The 15,848-nt window shown below is 54.3% G+C and overlaps 1 protein-coding gene across 5 annotated transcripts; it reads right to left on the minus strand.

Moving 5' to 3' along the window:
- Positions 1–3,796: 3,796 nt before the first annotated feature.
- Positions 3,797–15,327, minus strand: PTPN7 (protein tyrosine phosphatase non-receptor type 7). Of its 5 annotated transcripts, none has more exons than XM_064498064.1 (10): positions 15,208–15,327; positions 13,235–13,463; positions 12,453–12,636; positions 11,866–11,950; positions 11,074–11,150; positions 8,002–8,139; positions 7,004–7,069; positions 6,086–6,243; positions 5,028–5,141; positions 3,797–4,410 (listed from the first exon to the last, which is right to left on the minus strand). In XM_064498064.1, the coding sequence occupies exons 2-10, from the start codon at positions 13,363–13,365 to the stop codon at positions 4,317–4,319; spliced, it is 1,047 nt and encodes a 348-aa protein (XP_064354134.1). In that variant the 5' UTR covers positions 13,366–13,463; positions 15,208–15,327; the 3' UTR covers positions 3,797–4,316. The 5 variants fall into 5 exon arrangements, with proteins under 5 accessions (XP_064354134.1, XP_025956989.2, XP_025956988.2 ...); XM_026101204.2 differs by having other exon boundaries at positions 3,797–4,340; positions 6,959–7,069; XM_026101203.2 differs by having other exon boundaries at positions 6,959–7,069.
- Between the last annotated feature and the right edge of the window lie 521 nt (positions 15,328–15,848).

The following is a 15,848-nucleotide window of genomic DNA, read 5'->3' on the forward strand; positions in this document are numbered from 1 at the left end:
ATCTTGAGCGAGAGCCAGCACAGCTCCAGGCCCTCTCCAGAGAAGAGTGTGTTTGGATTTTCCAAAAGCTTTTGGTGTGGTTGTTCACCAGTTTCTTCAATAAACTAAACTGTGTCAAGGCTGTGCCCCATGTTAAGGTGGGGTAATGCATAGCTTATTCTACCCAAGAGGAGCATGTTCCCCAATCTCCGTGTGCAACTACTGGATTACCAAGGACTGACATGGATAGTCATCACTACCATGCCCTGCAGTGTCCCTGTGCTGCCAGCTGCCAGGTCAACCCTTGCCTCATAACAGTTCCTTGTACTGGGTGATCCTGCCCAGCCAGGCTGCTGCTGGGGGACACCTCATTCTCCACAGGGCTTCCACCACTGCTGGTGCTCTCAGAGGGATTGCACAGGCTGCATGAGCTCCCTAACACCCCAGGGCTGCCCTTGAAGCATCAAAGCATGCCTCAAAATTTCCTCTTTCTGTGCGATGGCTTAGTCATTGATTACCTGGAGTCCACGAGGATGCTGATGGGAGACTCCACATTGCTCACTTGTGGGGTGAGCCGTTATTGAATAACCCAGAATGCTGGATTTTGGTGCATCCTACCCCAGTGTCCCACCCTTCCAAGAAGCTGGCTGAAGCGGCAACCTGCTGCAGCCTGCTGTGGTATGTTATGCTTGATGAAGATTGCATGCAGTGCATTGGCACTCTCCATTAGCAGCAGAAAATTTGAAACACACTACTCCAATACGGCTGTGACAGCCCACAAATCTCCTTGCCACCAGCAAGAGATACATGCGCCACTAAAGTGATTCTGCATCACGTGGCCACTGTGGGTTTTTTTTTCTCCCATCCTAAGCAGCCTCCAGCTGTGAAGGGAACTGTCACATGGGCTATTCACAAGAGCAGGAAATGGCTTACCAGCTTGGGAAATGGCAGGCCAAAATTACGATCACACAGAGAAAGGACTTTTCCTGAACCCTAAGAGAGACCCAGTCTGTTGGAGATGTTATTCATAGAAGTCTGCACCCCGGGGCACCCGTCATCCCTGGCACCACAGCTTCTTGCCCCGTTGGCTGGGCTGTACCTCCAGGAAAGCACAGAAACACCTTGCAAAGGAAAAAGGCAGCTGGGTCTGTGTCAATCCTTAATGGGAGAAGAATGAAGAATGGGAGCAATCTTGGCCCCTATGAAACCTCTGGCCATTGATCTCGTCAGGGAGGAGAGATTTACCTCCTTTTGATGTGAGATTTTTGGAGAGTTTCCTTTCCTTTGCATGCTGTTTTTCTGCTAAAAATTCCCAAGCTGGGCACCCCACTGGCTTTATGAACAGGGTGAAGCACAGTTTCCCAGGACATACATATTAGCCTGACGCAGACAGACCTGCTCAAACACCCTGCTTCACTGCTGACACCACATATGAACCCTGGGATTTCCTTTTTTTGCAATAACAGAGGAAATGGGCCAGCATGGTGTGCTAGGAGAATACATACAGGGAATCTGAAGATGACATACTCAGATACTGCGGCGGTAATGGCCTGATAAGTGTCTTGAACAGATAAAGCTGGTAGAAATTCAGGCATCATCAGACTGAAAGACAAGAAAATTGCTTAACTGATTATAATCGGCATCAGAAAGCTGAACTGGCAAAACTCCCAGCACCTGACAGGAAATCTGAGAGCGGGGTGACAAGACCCCCTGCCCAGCTGCTAGTCCCAGAGAGCATCCTGCATGTCTTGGGAGACCCTGCAATGCAGCTCCCACTGCAAGACTGCCCTAACGATGCTCTCCTTTTGATATTAATATCAAAGCATGAGAAAAGTGGTGCAGTCTGGAAAAAGCAGGGAAAGATCCTGCCTTGGTGTGGTCTGCAGAGTGTTCAAGTCCTGCTGTTTGACAGCAATAAGGGGAGGAAAGACTAGGGGGCCACATTTACTGAGTAAAGCCTGTTTCAGATAAGCTCAAAACTTCCATCGGCAGCTTCAGAGACACTATCAAAGGCAACAGCATGACATAAAAGGGTTTCCTAAATTAATATTAAGAAGCATTGAGCCATGCTTTGACGCTTCAAGGGGCTCTAGGGAGCTCACAGAGGCTCTGCAACCTCAGCAGGTTGGAGCCCCACGGCAGACGAGGTCTTCCCTGGCAGCACCCAGGCACAAGAAGCTGCGGCATGAGGGAAGGGTTGACCTGGCAGCTTGGAGCATGGAGGCAATTGCTCCACCAGGATAATCTGCCCATTCCAGACTGCCTTGGATGGGGAATGTTATTTCAGACCTGAGGAGTTTCCTTGCTGCAAGGCCAGGAGTGGGTTTGTTCCCAGGGCCTCAGAGATGGGAAACAGGGGAGCAATGGTTACCCCCTTTGCAATGTTCCTCACAGCCACAGTTGTTCCATGTGCAAAGACAGACAGAAAAGCACGGACAGGGAATAGCCCAAGCTCTGGTTACCCTTTGCAGCTTAATGGTCACACATGACATTTTCAGGAGTGCCTTCCAACAGCATGGGGCTCACATACATGGGGGGCTGCATTAGCAGAGGGGTCTTTCACTGCCTGTTGCTCTTCTACTTGCTCTCTAAGACATTTTGCAGAACGAATTTGCTCCTCTCAGTGGGCAGATGCCACATGGCTTTATAATCCTATAGCAAATGCCCTGGCAAATAGTCTGCCAGGAGAGTCTGCAAGCACATGAGAACAACTAATAAAGACTGACAGGGTTCAGCAACACATGATAATTTCTGTAATGCTGGCTATTTTAACACCCCAAATGTTCCCTGAGACATCCCTGAAATGCCACTGAGTTTGCTATTTACACCCAGTGAGATTAGTCAGAAGTATCTGACTTCTGCTCACTGCCCATTCCTGGGCAAGGATATATTCACTGCTTTTATACAGAGTAAGTGTAAGAGCTTCAAGGAGAGGCAGAGAGAGAACAGGAGGTCAGGGCAGACACAGAGGGGCCTGAGGACTTGCCTGAGAAGTCAGGAGTACTGCAGAGGTAAGGGTGAAAATTCTCTTTTTATTCATGCATTTCTTCTTCAGAAAGAGCCATAGAGGCTAAAAACTGGGCATGAGGACAAAACTGCCAGGCAGCTGCTCTGCTGCATTTTGGGTGACTTGCAGAGTGGCGGAAGGGTGTCCATGCAAATGGCCCTAATCTGGGGACACCCCAGGGTTGGAAACAAACTCAGTCTCTCTCAGCACAAGGACTGACCCCTTTTTCCTTTTTCTCATCCACCAAACGGGCTACATCAGGGCTCATGGGCACTGGCAGGCACACGCTAGGCAGCCCCCAATTCCTTAGCAGTCCTCTCCGCCCAACAGTGTGCACACACATCAGCCAAAGGCTTGTTTTGAATAGCTTTAAAATATTTTATGGAATATCTCCACATTAAAATGGTTTGTGCTAAAATCCTGTCTCTTTCCTCTTCCTTCTGCCCTGAAAGCATGGGGGGGGGGGGGGGGGAGGGGGAGAGATGGGAGATAACCAAGCTAGTATTGTTTTGTTGTGATTTCAGCAAAAACTCAAGAATGTAAAACCCCACCCTCTTGCAACAGAAGACTAGGTTGCAATTGGAAACATGTTGCTTGCAAAATTTCATACGGATTTAGGAATATCCTCTGCTTTAAGGCTGTTGAGAAGGTGTTGGCCAGAGATGGAGACAAAAGAAAGCCACATAATGAAGGCAACCGACAATGCACCTTTGGTATTAAATTGTTGCAGCACATCTTTAGCAAAAAGAGCCTCACGGAGTGTATGCAGAACAAGCCCAGCCCTGAACACATCATCAGCCTCTCCCCACAAACGATACAAAAACAAAAGAGAGGCTCTGTTTATTTGAAGCATAACTGAACCAGCTCCAGGTCTAATGGGATAGACATTTTTGTGTGGCTAAAGGGCAAACGATGCTCCCAGCTCTTACCCAGCTTCAATTCCTCCACATAGCTTTCTCTTCTAGCTGAGGATAAGATATTGCATGTTTTGAAAGCGAGAGCTTCTTTCAGTCGGTGAAATCTGCCTCCTGCTCGCAGCAATAGGCACCTTTACCACTGACTGGATCCCTCACCTGGACCTACTACAAGCCAGTCCGTGCCAGGGCAGGGAGGTCCAGCCAGGCTGAGGGACTGCACTGCCCTTTCGCAGGGCTGTGAGGCAACAAGCTGGATGGGTTTGCTCGGCTGTGTTCGTCCAGGGGCATTTGTGCCATGCTGCTGTCACGTGGCCCGGCGGGAGCAGGAGCTATTTTGGCGGAGGTCTCTCCAACGCTAGTGCAGGAGATGTCGGCATGAGGCAGGGGAGCTGTCAGCCCGGGGGAGCTCTGTGTTACTGGCCTTCCGCCTCCGGCAGCTGGGAAGCGAACAGAGCTAGTGTGTGATGGAGGAACTGGTACTGCTCACTCGTCTGGATCATCCCACCTCTGCAAAGGGAAAAGCAAGTCCCTTCTGACACCTCATCAAAGCACAGAAACCCCGTCTAACCCCGTTGCCTGCTCCCTGCCTGGATCATGTGTGCACAAATATTCCTGCTTCACCTGCCATGTCTGAATTCATCTGAAACAGGCCCCAGAGCTCCGCAAAGAGTATTTGGATTCAGAAGCATTTCTGGGTTGTTCAAAACACAGATTAGCAACAGATTCAGCTCTAATTTTACTGGCACTTTGCTTTGAAAAATGGCAAAACTGAGCATCTCTGAGTTTGGAGGGCAGCAGTGTCTGCAAGGAGATAGGAGGCTGTGAGGTTTAGTAGCTGAGATGGAAGAAGCAGACAAGCTGGCAGGTTGATGGGCACTCTCCCTCATTTCCTCAGATCCCCAGGGCTACAATAATCCTCACAGCAAAACTGGCCCAGCCCAGGGGAATCATTTGCTGTCTCCATATTTGCATCTTTCAGCGGCCCTTCCAAATTTTTTGTCAAAAATTGCCTCCCTACGTCCCTGTCATGCCAGTCCCCACACCCTTCCCACATCTCTCCTGCCATGCTTTGCACCCAGGACGGACATCCAAGGAGCAGGCCTGCCATTGCCTTGAGCACCCACCTATCTATACGGAGACGGCACACGATTCCCAGGATATCCACCTCTCCCGTATCCTTCAGCTGCTGGCAGCCAATCCTGGTAGCAATAAAGCAGCCCGTCCGGCCGATTCCTGCACTGCGGGACAGCAAGAGCCAGGTCAGACACAGGTATCCTGAATACAGCAACAAAATCCACTGACCAGACCCTGGTCCAAGCTGGCCAACCGGTGAGCTGCCATAATTTCTTCCTAGAGGGATGGTGGGGTCCTGCACCAAGCTGTCAGACCGTCTTTCTTAGCCAGGCACCAAAAAACTTTGGCTGGCCTCATTTTGCCATAGCAAGGGGGTCATGCTGTGTTGCACAGCCCAGCTGAGGTGGCTCTGGAAGCACATGGCTAGTCTGTGCCCTCCATCCCTGCACAGTGCAGAGGTCACAGCAGCCTCTTCATCTCCTCTCCTAGCCATGGTCTAATCCCAGGGACAAAACAGCTTCTCTTGAGGTGGGAAAGCCTGCAGCATCATGCTGTCTGCCTTTGTGACACAGCAAGAGGACTGTCGCACAGGAATGACTGGATGCTGTGCTCTGCTGGCCCCAAAATCATTTAGCAGTGATGTGAACCAGCAAGATGGTTTGGAAGGTACACAGAGGTCACTCCCTCCAGGAGGGATCCCTTGCAAAACAGCTTCACAGCTGAGCCACAAACTGTGCACACTGCAGGGGAAGCAGTAGCCTGAGCCATGGATCTGCCATGGATCTGTTGGTTCAGTCCAGGACCTTGCATAGCCCTGGAGACTTCAGAGCAGCACTCCTGACAGGAGGTGTTCACAGAGCCAGGTGGATACCAGATTTCCTTATGGGGAAGTGGTAGCTCTGCACCATGCTAATATGGCTCTCCCTACGCCAGGACAGGAGTTACTGACTCCAATATGTCTGAAACTGGGGTGTTGTGCCCTGGGATTTCTGCATCACAGTGGGAACAGCTCACAAGTAAGTGCACATGAAATTTTCCCAATTGGCATTTTCAGGCTAACCCCAAGTTTAAGGACATGCAGGCGCTCAGGCAAGGGGAAGGCTTTTACCTGCAGTGCACGATGATGGGCCCTGGGTTGGCTGCAGCCTGCAGAATCTCCTCCACTTTGGACACCAAGTGCAGCAGGGGCTTGGCTGACTCAGGTGTCTGCTGGTCCGGCCAGGAAGGGAAGAGGATGTGTTTGACCTGGCGGCATTCACCTTCGAGCTTCCCCAGCACAGGAGAGAGAGAAATCAGGATGTGGGAGCACAGATACACAGGCCCACAGGATGTGGGCCAGCAAAGGTGTGGAGTCCAGCTCAATCAGGGGCCGTGCAGCTTGCACCCATCTTATCTGCTTTTCTCATTCCTGCCAGAGACCCAAGAGAGAGCCAAGGGCCAGGGACACTCCTGGGTCATTTCCAAGCACCCTACTGGGATGAGACCCAGCCATGCCCCAGCCACCCTCCTTGGACCCCATGTGGGAGCTGCAGTGTGCCCTGACCACGTCTCTGCTCAGAAAGTCAGGACCAGATGCAGCATGTCCCAACATACTCTCCACAGTCCAGGCAGAGTCAGCAAGACTGTATTGGCTAGTGTCAGCCCACGGTGACTAAGAGAGCTGATGGGCCACAGCCTGTTGGCACAGTGCAAGCAGCAACAGACTAGTCTAGAAGCTCTCGCCAGTCTGACCCTCTCTCCTCTTTCACTCGAGGCTGGGACCTTCCTGGCTCCTGCTCTCCTTCCACCTCTGCCAGGCAGACAGGAGCTCTGCAGACCCCTCCTCTGGCAGGGAGCACAAGACCCAGTTCTCCAAGACACAGACCTTGCACAATCCTTACACACAGCACTGCCATCCTGCCACAGAGCCCATTGGTGTCCTGAGCACTGCTAGGCCCTGCTGGACATCCCATCTTGCCCCCATCAAGGGGCTTGAACCCACCTGGATGGCGAGGTCCCGGACCACGTACTCCACACACTCGCTTACCCCCTGCACACGGATGGTGAAGGGGCCATAGGTACCCTCCTTCTCAGGCCAGTAGTGGACACATTTCTGAAGGTAGAAAGCAAGGTTTGTGACTGTGGCAATGCCCAGGCACCCACTGGGTGTCGGATCTACACTTACTTGTAGCTCTCAGGAAGAAGCATCACTTTGGGTTCAGGGACAGGGGAGGCAGGGAAGGTGGATGCAGACTGACACAGAAGGGAGCACAAGGAAGAGATAGATCCCCTCTCCTAACCATCTGATCCCTCTGCACCCTCTCCCTGCCCTCCCATATTGGTTTCAGGCCCCAGAGCTACAGTGGCTCTCCCTGGCCCTATAGGAGCTGTGCCTGCTCCCATCCATGTCCACTGGTGGGATCCAGGAGGATCCAGCCTGCCTGGTTGAGGGCACACTACAAGGGACACTGTGCCAGCCAGGGAGAGAGGAAAGGGACAGGAAGGAAAGGGGAAAGATCCCTGTAAGCTGGTGCTCCAGGAAAAGGGACGAGGAGCTGGGGATCCCAGCCAACACCTTGCAGGGGAACTGCAGCAAAGAGCTGTATGGTCAGGCCACCACACAGGGGCACAGCACCGCCTGCTCCCATCCCAGCCTGGATCCATCATCTGAGAGCTCCCAGCCCTGGAGGAGAGCTGCTCAGTGCCAGAGGGACACTGCTCACTGCTGGCTCTGCTCCCTCTCCCAGAGGATGCCCTAAATCTCCTTATCCTATTATCTGGCTAGCAAAGCATGCCCAGAGTGGGAAAAGGCCACGTGACAAGCAGAGGCTTTGCTGGGTGGTGCAGGACTGCAGCTGTGGGTCTCATCTCCTGCATCAGGAGACAACCTCTGAGGGCAGAGCAGAGAAAGCAAGCAGGTGCTCAGACTACTTGCTCAGCAGCCACGTTTGCTCTCACATAACCCTGTCACGCTGTTATTCTCCCACGCTATCCTTCACTCCAAGCTGGGGTGCTGCGTTCATTCTAGGGAAGGGACAATGGTACCTCTTTGCGTTCCTGGAGCTTGGTTATCATGACGATGAGAGGTGCCTCCTCCTGCCACACCATCTCCCAGAAATCAGTCACAGTGTTCAGCATGGGCCCCTGCGTGGCAATGTACTCCCGGGTGCACCCCGCATAGCCCTGCCAAGCACATGGGTCCTGTCAGCGATGCTAAGGATGAGAGCCTGACGTGCAAGAGGAGCCTGCCTCTGAGGTGCCTCAGCCCTCAATGTGCTCTTCTTCCTCTACAGGTGAGAGGCTGAGCCATACTGGGTCTTTCCCTACTAAACCTATCCTTCCTTATTCCTTGAAATGCCTTTATAGACATTATTAGGAATTACCAGGCATCTCTGTCCTCCTGGTCAGGCTGTGAGAGCAATCCCATGACAAGATGTATACTCAGACCCCTTGCAAGCATCCCCAGGTTATTGGTGTGACAGTACCCAGCTTGATAGATGCCTTGGGGAGGCAGAGCTCTTACAAGAAGAGGCATTTCCTAATAGCAGCATTTCCTCAAAGACAAGCAGAAGACATTGAGCCCTGTTCTGACTGGGACCTAGGATAATCCTAGCTCGGTCCCATCAGCCCTGCCTTCATCCCAGCCTCATGAGGGGACATGGCAATGCCCACCATTAAGAAGGCTGGGTCTGATGATGCCTGAAAGCAGTGCTTGGCACAGGCTAGATACGAAGGCTCCTGCCCTGACTCTGTCCCAGGCTGTTTCACAACACCAAGCATCCACTGCATCCAATGCCCAGTCACTTTTTACCCCAATATAAAATTGCCCCCAAAAAAAAAAAAAAAAAAGACTTGGAAGTGTTTTGGTATTTTGAGTCCTGCTCAGGTACAAACTGCTTCTCACAGCAGCTTCATGGCCTGCCCTGCTGGCACAGCAGAGGGGAGAGTGCTTAGTGGCACCAAGCATGGGCACAGGCAGAGGCATGGAGGTGTGGGAATACCTTCCTCCAGGGCCAGCTCCCAGTTCTGTGCATGGCCAATTGCAATTTAGCAGTGCAGTGACGAGTCTGGGGCATGATGAGGGGCCACCCACAGTGCCCATAGTCTTTTGAAAAGCAGTGCACATGGTATTGCAGGCTGAGCTTTATGGCTTTACCAAGAGGGATCTGTGTTAAAGACGCATCTGAAAAACTCTGTGATTTCAGCATAGATCTTCCCAGCAATCCTATTTACAGACTGGTCCCACAAGCAGTTGCACTGGCCCAGCCAAGGGGCAGGGACGGTTTGTATAGCCCTTTTCTCATTCCTCAGCTTTGCTTTTCTTTTTGGAAACATGATTTTCCATTCAGAAGGACACTTGCTGTAAGGCCAGGAGGCTTATTCAGAGAGTAAGTGGAAGGGAGATCATGAAATATCAGATCCAAACATGGATCTGTGGGCACACATGTGCTCAGGTGTGTGCATATATATGTGCATGTGTGTGAGAGAGAGAGATGAGCAGTGTTTGTGCATTTTTGTTATCATGCATGTGAGACAGAGAGGGAGCCACGTGCTCACGCACACCCTGACGCACTTTTGCAGGGGTAGTGGTGTCACCCGCTGTGAAGCTGTCAGTCACACAGTACTGCAGCTGGGCTGCACACTGCCAGACTGCTCCAGGTAAGGCTACACTAAAGACCCTGTCTTCTGCTGGCCATGTTCAAACCTTTATTGGGGGCCAGCAATCCTCAGATCCTCAGATCCGGCTCTTGAGCATCATGCTCCTGTGCCCAAAGTGCTCCTTTGACCCTCAGGACTGCTGGCAACTCACACAGCTCTTTGCTGATGGATCACATCCATCAGCATCATGTGAAAAGAAATGCTACTAAATGGCTTCCAGCTCCGATGTCAGTTCTCAAAACACCTGGGGTACATCTGTCATGCCAAAGGGCTCTTTTGTGGCCTAGTTTCCTGAGTTCTGCATTCGCAAGCTCTCCTTTCTGCCCATAGGCCTGGGGCAGCTGCAGGCCCACCTCTGTTTCCCAGTGCTCCAGGCCTGTTACAAGGAGACTGATAATGAAATGAGATGAAATGCTTAGAAAGAAGCTGACCAAACAGGCAAAGTTGCTGCCTGGCTGACACAAAGCAGTCTGCTTTGGGGTGATTCCTGCTCCAGAAGAACACACAAGACTGACGCCTGAAAGGGGTCGTTTGCATGGGAAGACACTCATCATAAATCAGGCTGCCTGCAGATTTCTGAGTCTCTGGAAAGAGACCCCATCTGGTGTTAAAGATGAGCCATAACCCCTCTTTGTCAGGTTTGTTTCGGGGAAATTGCAACAAACCCACTGAGCAGAGAGGAAATGCCTGGATGCATAAGGATTTAGCAGTACTGGGGTGTGATGGTCTGTTGACACAATGTGCCTCCTGCAGATATGAACTGCCAATAGCAGAGCCCATGATAGCAGCCTTACCAGCGGACTTGTACATGGAGATAAGAGGTGGAGAAGTCACTGCAAAGAAGCCCATATGTACTCTCCGCTCACCAAGGGAGTGTGAGCCAAGAGCAGTCCACCCCATGTGGTTCTCCCAGGAAGGGGAGTGAAGTGTCTGCCCTGCACAGATGGAGCTGTGTCTCTGTGGCTCAGATAAGAGCAGTAAGTTCAGACTCAGTTTGAAACTGTGAGGTATCCCGCAAGAGTTGTATGTGTCTGACTCTGGATATCTCAGGGGTCCTGGTGGCACAGGCAGAGGGGCCACTATGAAGGCATCAGTGCCTCGCAGGCTACCAGAGGGCAGGTGGGACCAGCCACTCCAGTGCCTACTGTGCAAAGGGTGTTTCCAACCCTGTGAATCCTGTCCCACAGCCTGGACCTATGCTGGGCCCTTTACCCAGGTGGTCCTCAGACCTTACATGCTGGAAAGATTGAGCGCAAAGTATTGTGCCCTGGCTTCCTTAGCTCTCATCCTAGGCTCACCCTGGGGCAAGTGCGGGATGCTGCATGACAGGCAGTGCCCCAGCATGCATGTCCCAATGTGGCACCTGCAGCAGCAAGGGGCTTGCAACATGATGCCTTGTAAGACATGGGCTGTGGGACATGTGGAGCCCCCAGACCTCCAAACAGCCAGAACACTCACCGTGATGTAGTTGGCATTTATGTAGTTGTCTTCCTCCTGGTTCCTTGCCCTCCTGAGACAGACCCGGCTCTCAGGATCTAAAAGACATGGCAAGAATTAACCCTGAGACTGTCTTCCTGAGCCATGTCCCTACCCAGCTTCTCTGACTCGGCTCCAGAGTCTGGAGGCTGAGTCCTCCCTGCTGCATGCCATGCTTGGACCTACCTGAACTCTCCTTAGGACACTCTCTTAGCTCCCCTTCTTGCCCCATTTCACCCTGGCTCCCATGGTGGCATAGAGCCAGCCCTGCCCTAACCTGCCCACACTGCAATGAGCATGTGGGGTAACTCACTTGCCAGGCAATAATCCCCCAGAGCCTTCCCACCGTGCCTGAGAAGTCCTCCTACAATGTCCTCAGCTTTCTGCTCCCCCAGTGATGTGCCCTTGAGACACACAGTGCTCCACAGCAGCAGGGAGTCACCCAGGCTGGGATGTCATATGCTGCACAGCCCAGTGCTACACCTCCAGAAGGCCCTGAGGAGCAGCTCCCCACACACCTTCCTGTAACACAACATACAGCCCCTGCACCATGTCATCCAACCCCTGCAACATAGGGAGCAGTAACAGACACAAACAGGGGCACCAAGGGGCACTCAGGAGCACCTGCTCCGGTGCCAGGGCTCCTCTGACTCACACCTCTCTCTCATAAATACACACATGCACACGCATGCACACACATGCACACACACCTCCTCACATGTGGCACATGGGTGAGTGTGCACACATGAGACAGGAGGAGGTGGTGTCACCTACTGGGGAGGATGGTTTTGTATCTGTCCTTGGAGGCACGTCCAGGGATCTCCAGCTCCTCTGGATTGACAAAATTGGGTGGGATTTTCTGCAGGGGGGAGAACAACTATGAGGAAAGATGCATTGCCATTGCTTGTGTCTCCTTGACACAGCAGAGCCAGTCCCACATACCAACGTTCAGACAGTAAGACACTGACCCAGGGATCTACTAGCATCACCAGAGAGGTCATCTCCTGGGATGACCCCTGTCCTTACCCCACATGTGGCAGGACGCCTTCCAGAGATGCTGACTTGGGAGAGCACCTTGGCCACAGGAGGGCAGGCCAGGCTATCCAGGAACCTGCGTGCACCAAGGAATGGACAGCCAGGGGACACCTGGGGCACCTGCACCCCCCTTTGTCCCCACAGCCCTCCCTGGTCACAGGAACTGTAGGGCACAGTTGACTCAGAGCCTCTGTCACCTGCAGGGTAAGACGTCCAGCCACTGCCAGTCCCCACTGGGCTGTGGTCCCCACTGCAAGAGCTCCCATAGCAGTGCCATCACCCACCAGCCCGCATGCAAGGAGCGAGAGCGGAGGCAAATGTCTCACCGAAAACTCCTCCTGGAGCTCCGCTAGGCTCTGCGCGCGTTGCTGGAGCTCCTCTTTCCTCAGCATGTGGCTGGATGTCCTCAGGAACTTCAGCGTGATGTCCCGCGGTGTGCAGACAGGCTGGATGGGCTCCACGCTCCCCAGCGAGCTCATGTCCAGCATCAGCGACACATTGGATCCCCTCCTGCAAAGCAAAGGGATACCTTGAACCCCTGCTTGGCTCCCCACATGGCTGCAGGGCCCAGGTTCTGCCACTCCCGGACAGGCAGACAGCTCATCCTTCCATGGCTTCAGTTAAAAACTGCCCCGTGCCAAGCAAAACCAGACAGAGAATAACACAGGATGAAGAAAGGAGACAGGCAGAGAACCCAAAAGACAGTGGGGTTGGTATACAAGGACACCCAATGGAAACAACTGCTCTTTTGGTCATTTTCCTGGAAAGAGATCAAAAGATGCTGTCCAGATTTGACCAAGGCTTGGTCAGGGGGTGGTCATGGCTGCCTCCACATCTGGATCTGGCAGCTGCACAGATCAGCAGGCAGTGGGCTGGCAGGGCTGGACCAGGGGAAGGAAGCTTGGGGAAGTCCAAACCCCGGACCAGAGCTGAGGTGGCAGGTATAAAACATACTTCCCCTTGCCTGAGCCCCTGCTCTGGAGGAGCAGGGAGTGCAGCAGGACCTGCTGAGGGCCGGGCTGCCTGTCTCACACCTCAGAGGACAGGCAGTGCCAGGGCCACCCGTCGGATGCAGGATGCAGGCACCATTCAACCCGGTCATGCTCACCTCTCCTGAAGACGCACGTGCTTCTTCGCAGAGGGACTGGGCTTGTCCGTCTTGTCCATGTCTGCCCTGGCTGCCCAGGCTGTCAGGCTGCTGTTATGAACTCTGGAGCACACCAAGCAGGCCTGTACCATGCTGTGCCAGCCACAAAGACCTTGTCCTGAAGCACGGAGAGTGGAAATGGGTGGCACTCAACACCCACGGAATCAAGGAGCCATTTAAAGAAAAGCAGCTGGAAAATACAAGACAGAACTGAGAGACACCATAAGGATAGGTGAATTCCCTTACTGAGGGCCCACAATGAGACTTTCCCTAAGCAAGGGACAAGGTTTTGGTTCTCAGCTGCCCTGGCACCAGGGCCCTCCATCCCAGCATCCATGGGGCCAGACAGGTGTCAGAGGACAGCTCCTGGCATGTTCACTCTCTGGAAACCCCCCACAGCACCACAGGCCATGTGGGCACATGCTGTTGACCTTGGGCATGGCAAGGAGTTGAAGTCTGCTTGCACTGAGTGGAGGAAGCACATTCCCTGTGCTGTCAGAGCACGGTCTTGTTTTTGGGGAGCTGAAGTTGCTCCCAACCTCCCCAGGAAGCACACACTGCCACATGCCTCCAGCCCTTCCCTGGGATGCCTGCTTTGGCTTGGGGACATGATGGGGAGGAGGGACAGCTGGGGTCTGCCTGAACCGCACTGTCCTCCAGGCCACACAGCCCAGGGCCATCCCAGCCAGCCAGCACTCAGCAGGTGAGCCATGGATGAGCTGTAAGCTTCCTGGCTGCAGGCTGGGCTAGGAGGGCACCAGGCACCCAAGCCCAGGATGCCCCTGGAGACAGGCAGCTGAGTGCATCACAGGGAGCCTGGCCAGCTCCCACTTTCAGGAGACATGGGGATGCAGGCAGCAGGGTCAGGCTGGTACCCTGAACAGCCACACAGCAGTGGTGAGGAAGGGGATCAGCCTTGTAGCAACCTTCTCCATCCCCTAGGTCTCAGTAACCGACAAGAGGAAACAGCTTTAAATGGGTGGTTGGTTGAGCAAGAGGCTATAGGGTAGCTTGGCTGGAGAAGGGTGCCAGGGCTATACCACCATCGGCCCTGGGACATCAGCCCCTGGCAAGGGTGACAGGGGCCTCACTCCCAGCTCTTCACTGGTGCCATTCCCCGGAAGACCTTGTCACCTGTGGGTAATGCTAGTTCACCTCTGGGGAGTGGTGGGCACAGCTCCCCATAGCACAGGCAGCACCTCAGCAACCTTGAGGCTTCTTGCCCCCAGCACCCTCCATGCTCAGGGACCGCAGTAAGGAGATGGACTCGATGGGATGCGGGAAGCTTGGCAGATTGGGGTGCCAGATACCCACGGCATCTCCGGGATGTCTTTCAGAGGACCACCCCCAGCCCAGCCCCATGTGGGCCCCAGCCTGGGTACAGACAAATTCAGTGTATGCTTTACGCATGGCCACATCCAGGGAGGAGCACAGAGCCTAGCGCAGATCCCTGGGCACCTGTGGCTGGGCGGAAAGGGAATCTGTTTGCAGTCCTTTCTCCTAAGCAGAAGTCATTCCCCATGACCCCCTGCTGTCTGGGGGCATTTCTGTCCCAGGGAGCAGCCCGTTTGCAGGGCACCAAAGCCACTGGCACCACCACCATGCCCCATCAGGCCACCCTGCAGAGGCCGTGCTGCCGGGGTATTCCTGGGCCAGCCAGGACAAAAACAGCTGCTCCCTCGGAGCCAAGGCACCAAGGGGAAGACCCTAGCCAGAGGCAGCAACAGCCTCCAGCCCCAGAAGGGGGTCACCCACACCCAGTCCCAAGCCCGTCATCCCGGCCCTGTCCCAGGGCACCTGCACTGCTCCGTGAGTAAGCACATGTCCACACCGTGTAAGGTGCCCAGGGCCTGGTACGGGTAGCAGGGCTTCCATCTCCAAAGGGCAGCGTGGGGCCCCCAGGACCTCCGCCTACGGGCTCAGGGGCTGCCTACCTTACGCCCCAAGGCATGGGCTCCGCAGGCCTGCAGGCGCCGCGTGCGTCGGTCTAACACCACGGTTTGAAAGTGTTCAGGAAGCTGCTTATCAAAGGAGCTGCTGCCTCTGCCGCTTCCTCTCCCTCCTTCTCCCCCACCCTGCCTGCCGCCCACACACATACCGGCCACATCGGCTGCAGCTCCGCTCCGCTGGGCCGCCCGCAGCCCTGGCCCCGCTCCTTGCCAGCGTGCCTTGGGGCCTGCGGACCCGGCCCAGCCTGCCCCAAAGTCTTGTGGTGCCCCCGTGAACACCTCTGCCAGGGCTGGCGGGGCCCTCCCAGGGTGCCCTCTGTGCAAGGACCCCCCCAGGCTGGTGAGGGTGGGGCCTACACCCCGCCGTGGCCACCACCTGCAAACGAGGCACAGAGGGACGGGTGTGAGCAGGGCCCTGGTGGCAAGAGGGTGTTTCACATGCTCTGCACGGCACAGTGCTACTGCCAGACACACTGCGGCTCTGTGCTGCGGCATGCCGGGATGCATCCTCCAGCTCACCATCCCTGCTGCCGTGGAGGCACCTGGCCGTACCCTGCCATCCGGGCTGCGCGCATCCCATTTCCTTGTCCACTGCGTGGTGAGCCACAGCTCCATGCTTCCCACCC

The sequence above is a fragment of the Dromaius novaehollandiae genome, chromosome 27, assembly GCF_036370855.1.
Source record: "Dromaius novaehollandiae isolate bDroNov1 chromosome 27, bDroNov1.hap1, whole genome shotgun sequence".
NCBI classification, from domain to species: domain Eukaryota; kingdom Metazoa; phylum Chordata; class Aves; order Casuariiformes; family Dromaiidae; genus Dromaius; species Dromaius novaehollandiae.

What these genes read in the sequence shown, in the direction of transcription:
- PTPN7 (XM_026101203.2), bottom strand. Translation starts at nt 13,365, where the DNA reads ATGGTACAGGCCTGCTTGGTGTGCTCCAGAGTTCATAACAGCAGCCTG. An exon ending in AGCTCCAGGAGGAGTTTTCG is followed by an intron (nt 11,951 to 12,452) that starts GTGAGACATTTG and finishes TCCCCCCTGCAG; the next exon opens with AAAATCCCACCCAATTTTGT. An exon ending in AGCTCCAGGAACGCAAAGAG is followed by an intron (nt 7,070 to 8,001) that starts GTACCATTGTCC and finishes TTCTACCTTCAG; the next exon opens with AAATGTGTCCACTACTGGCC.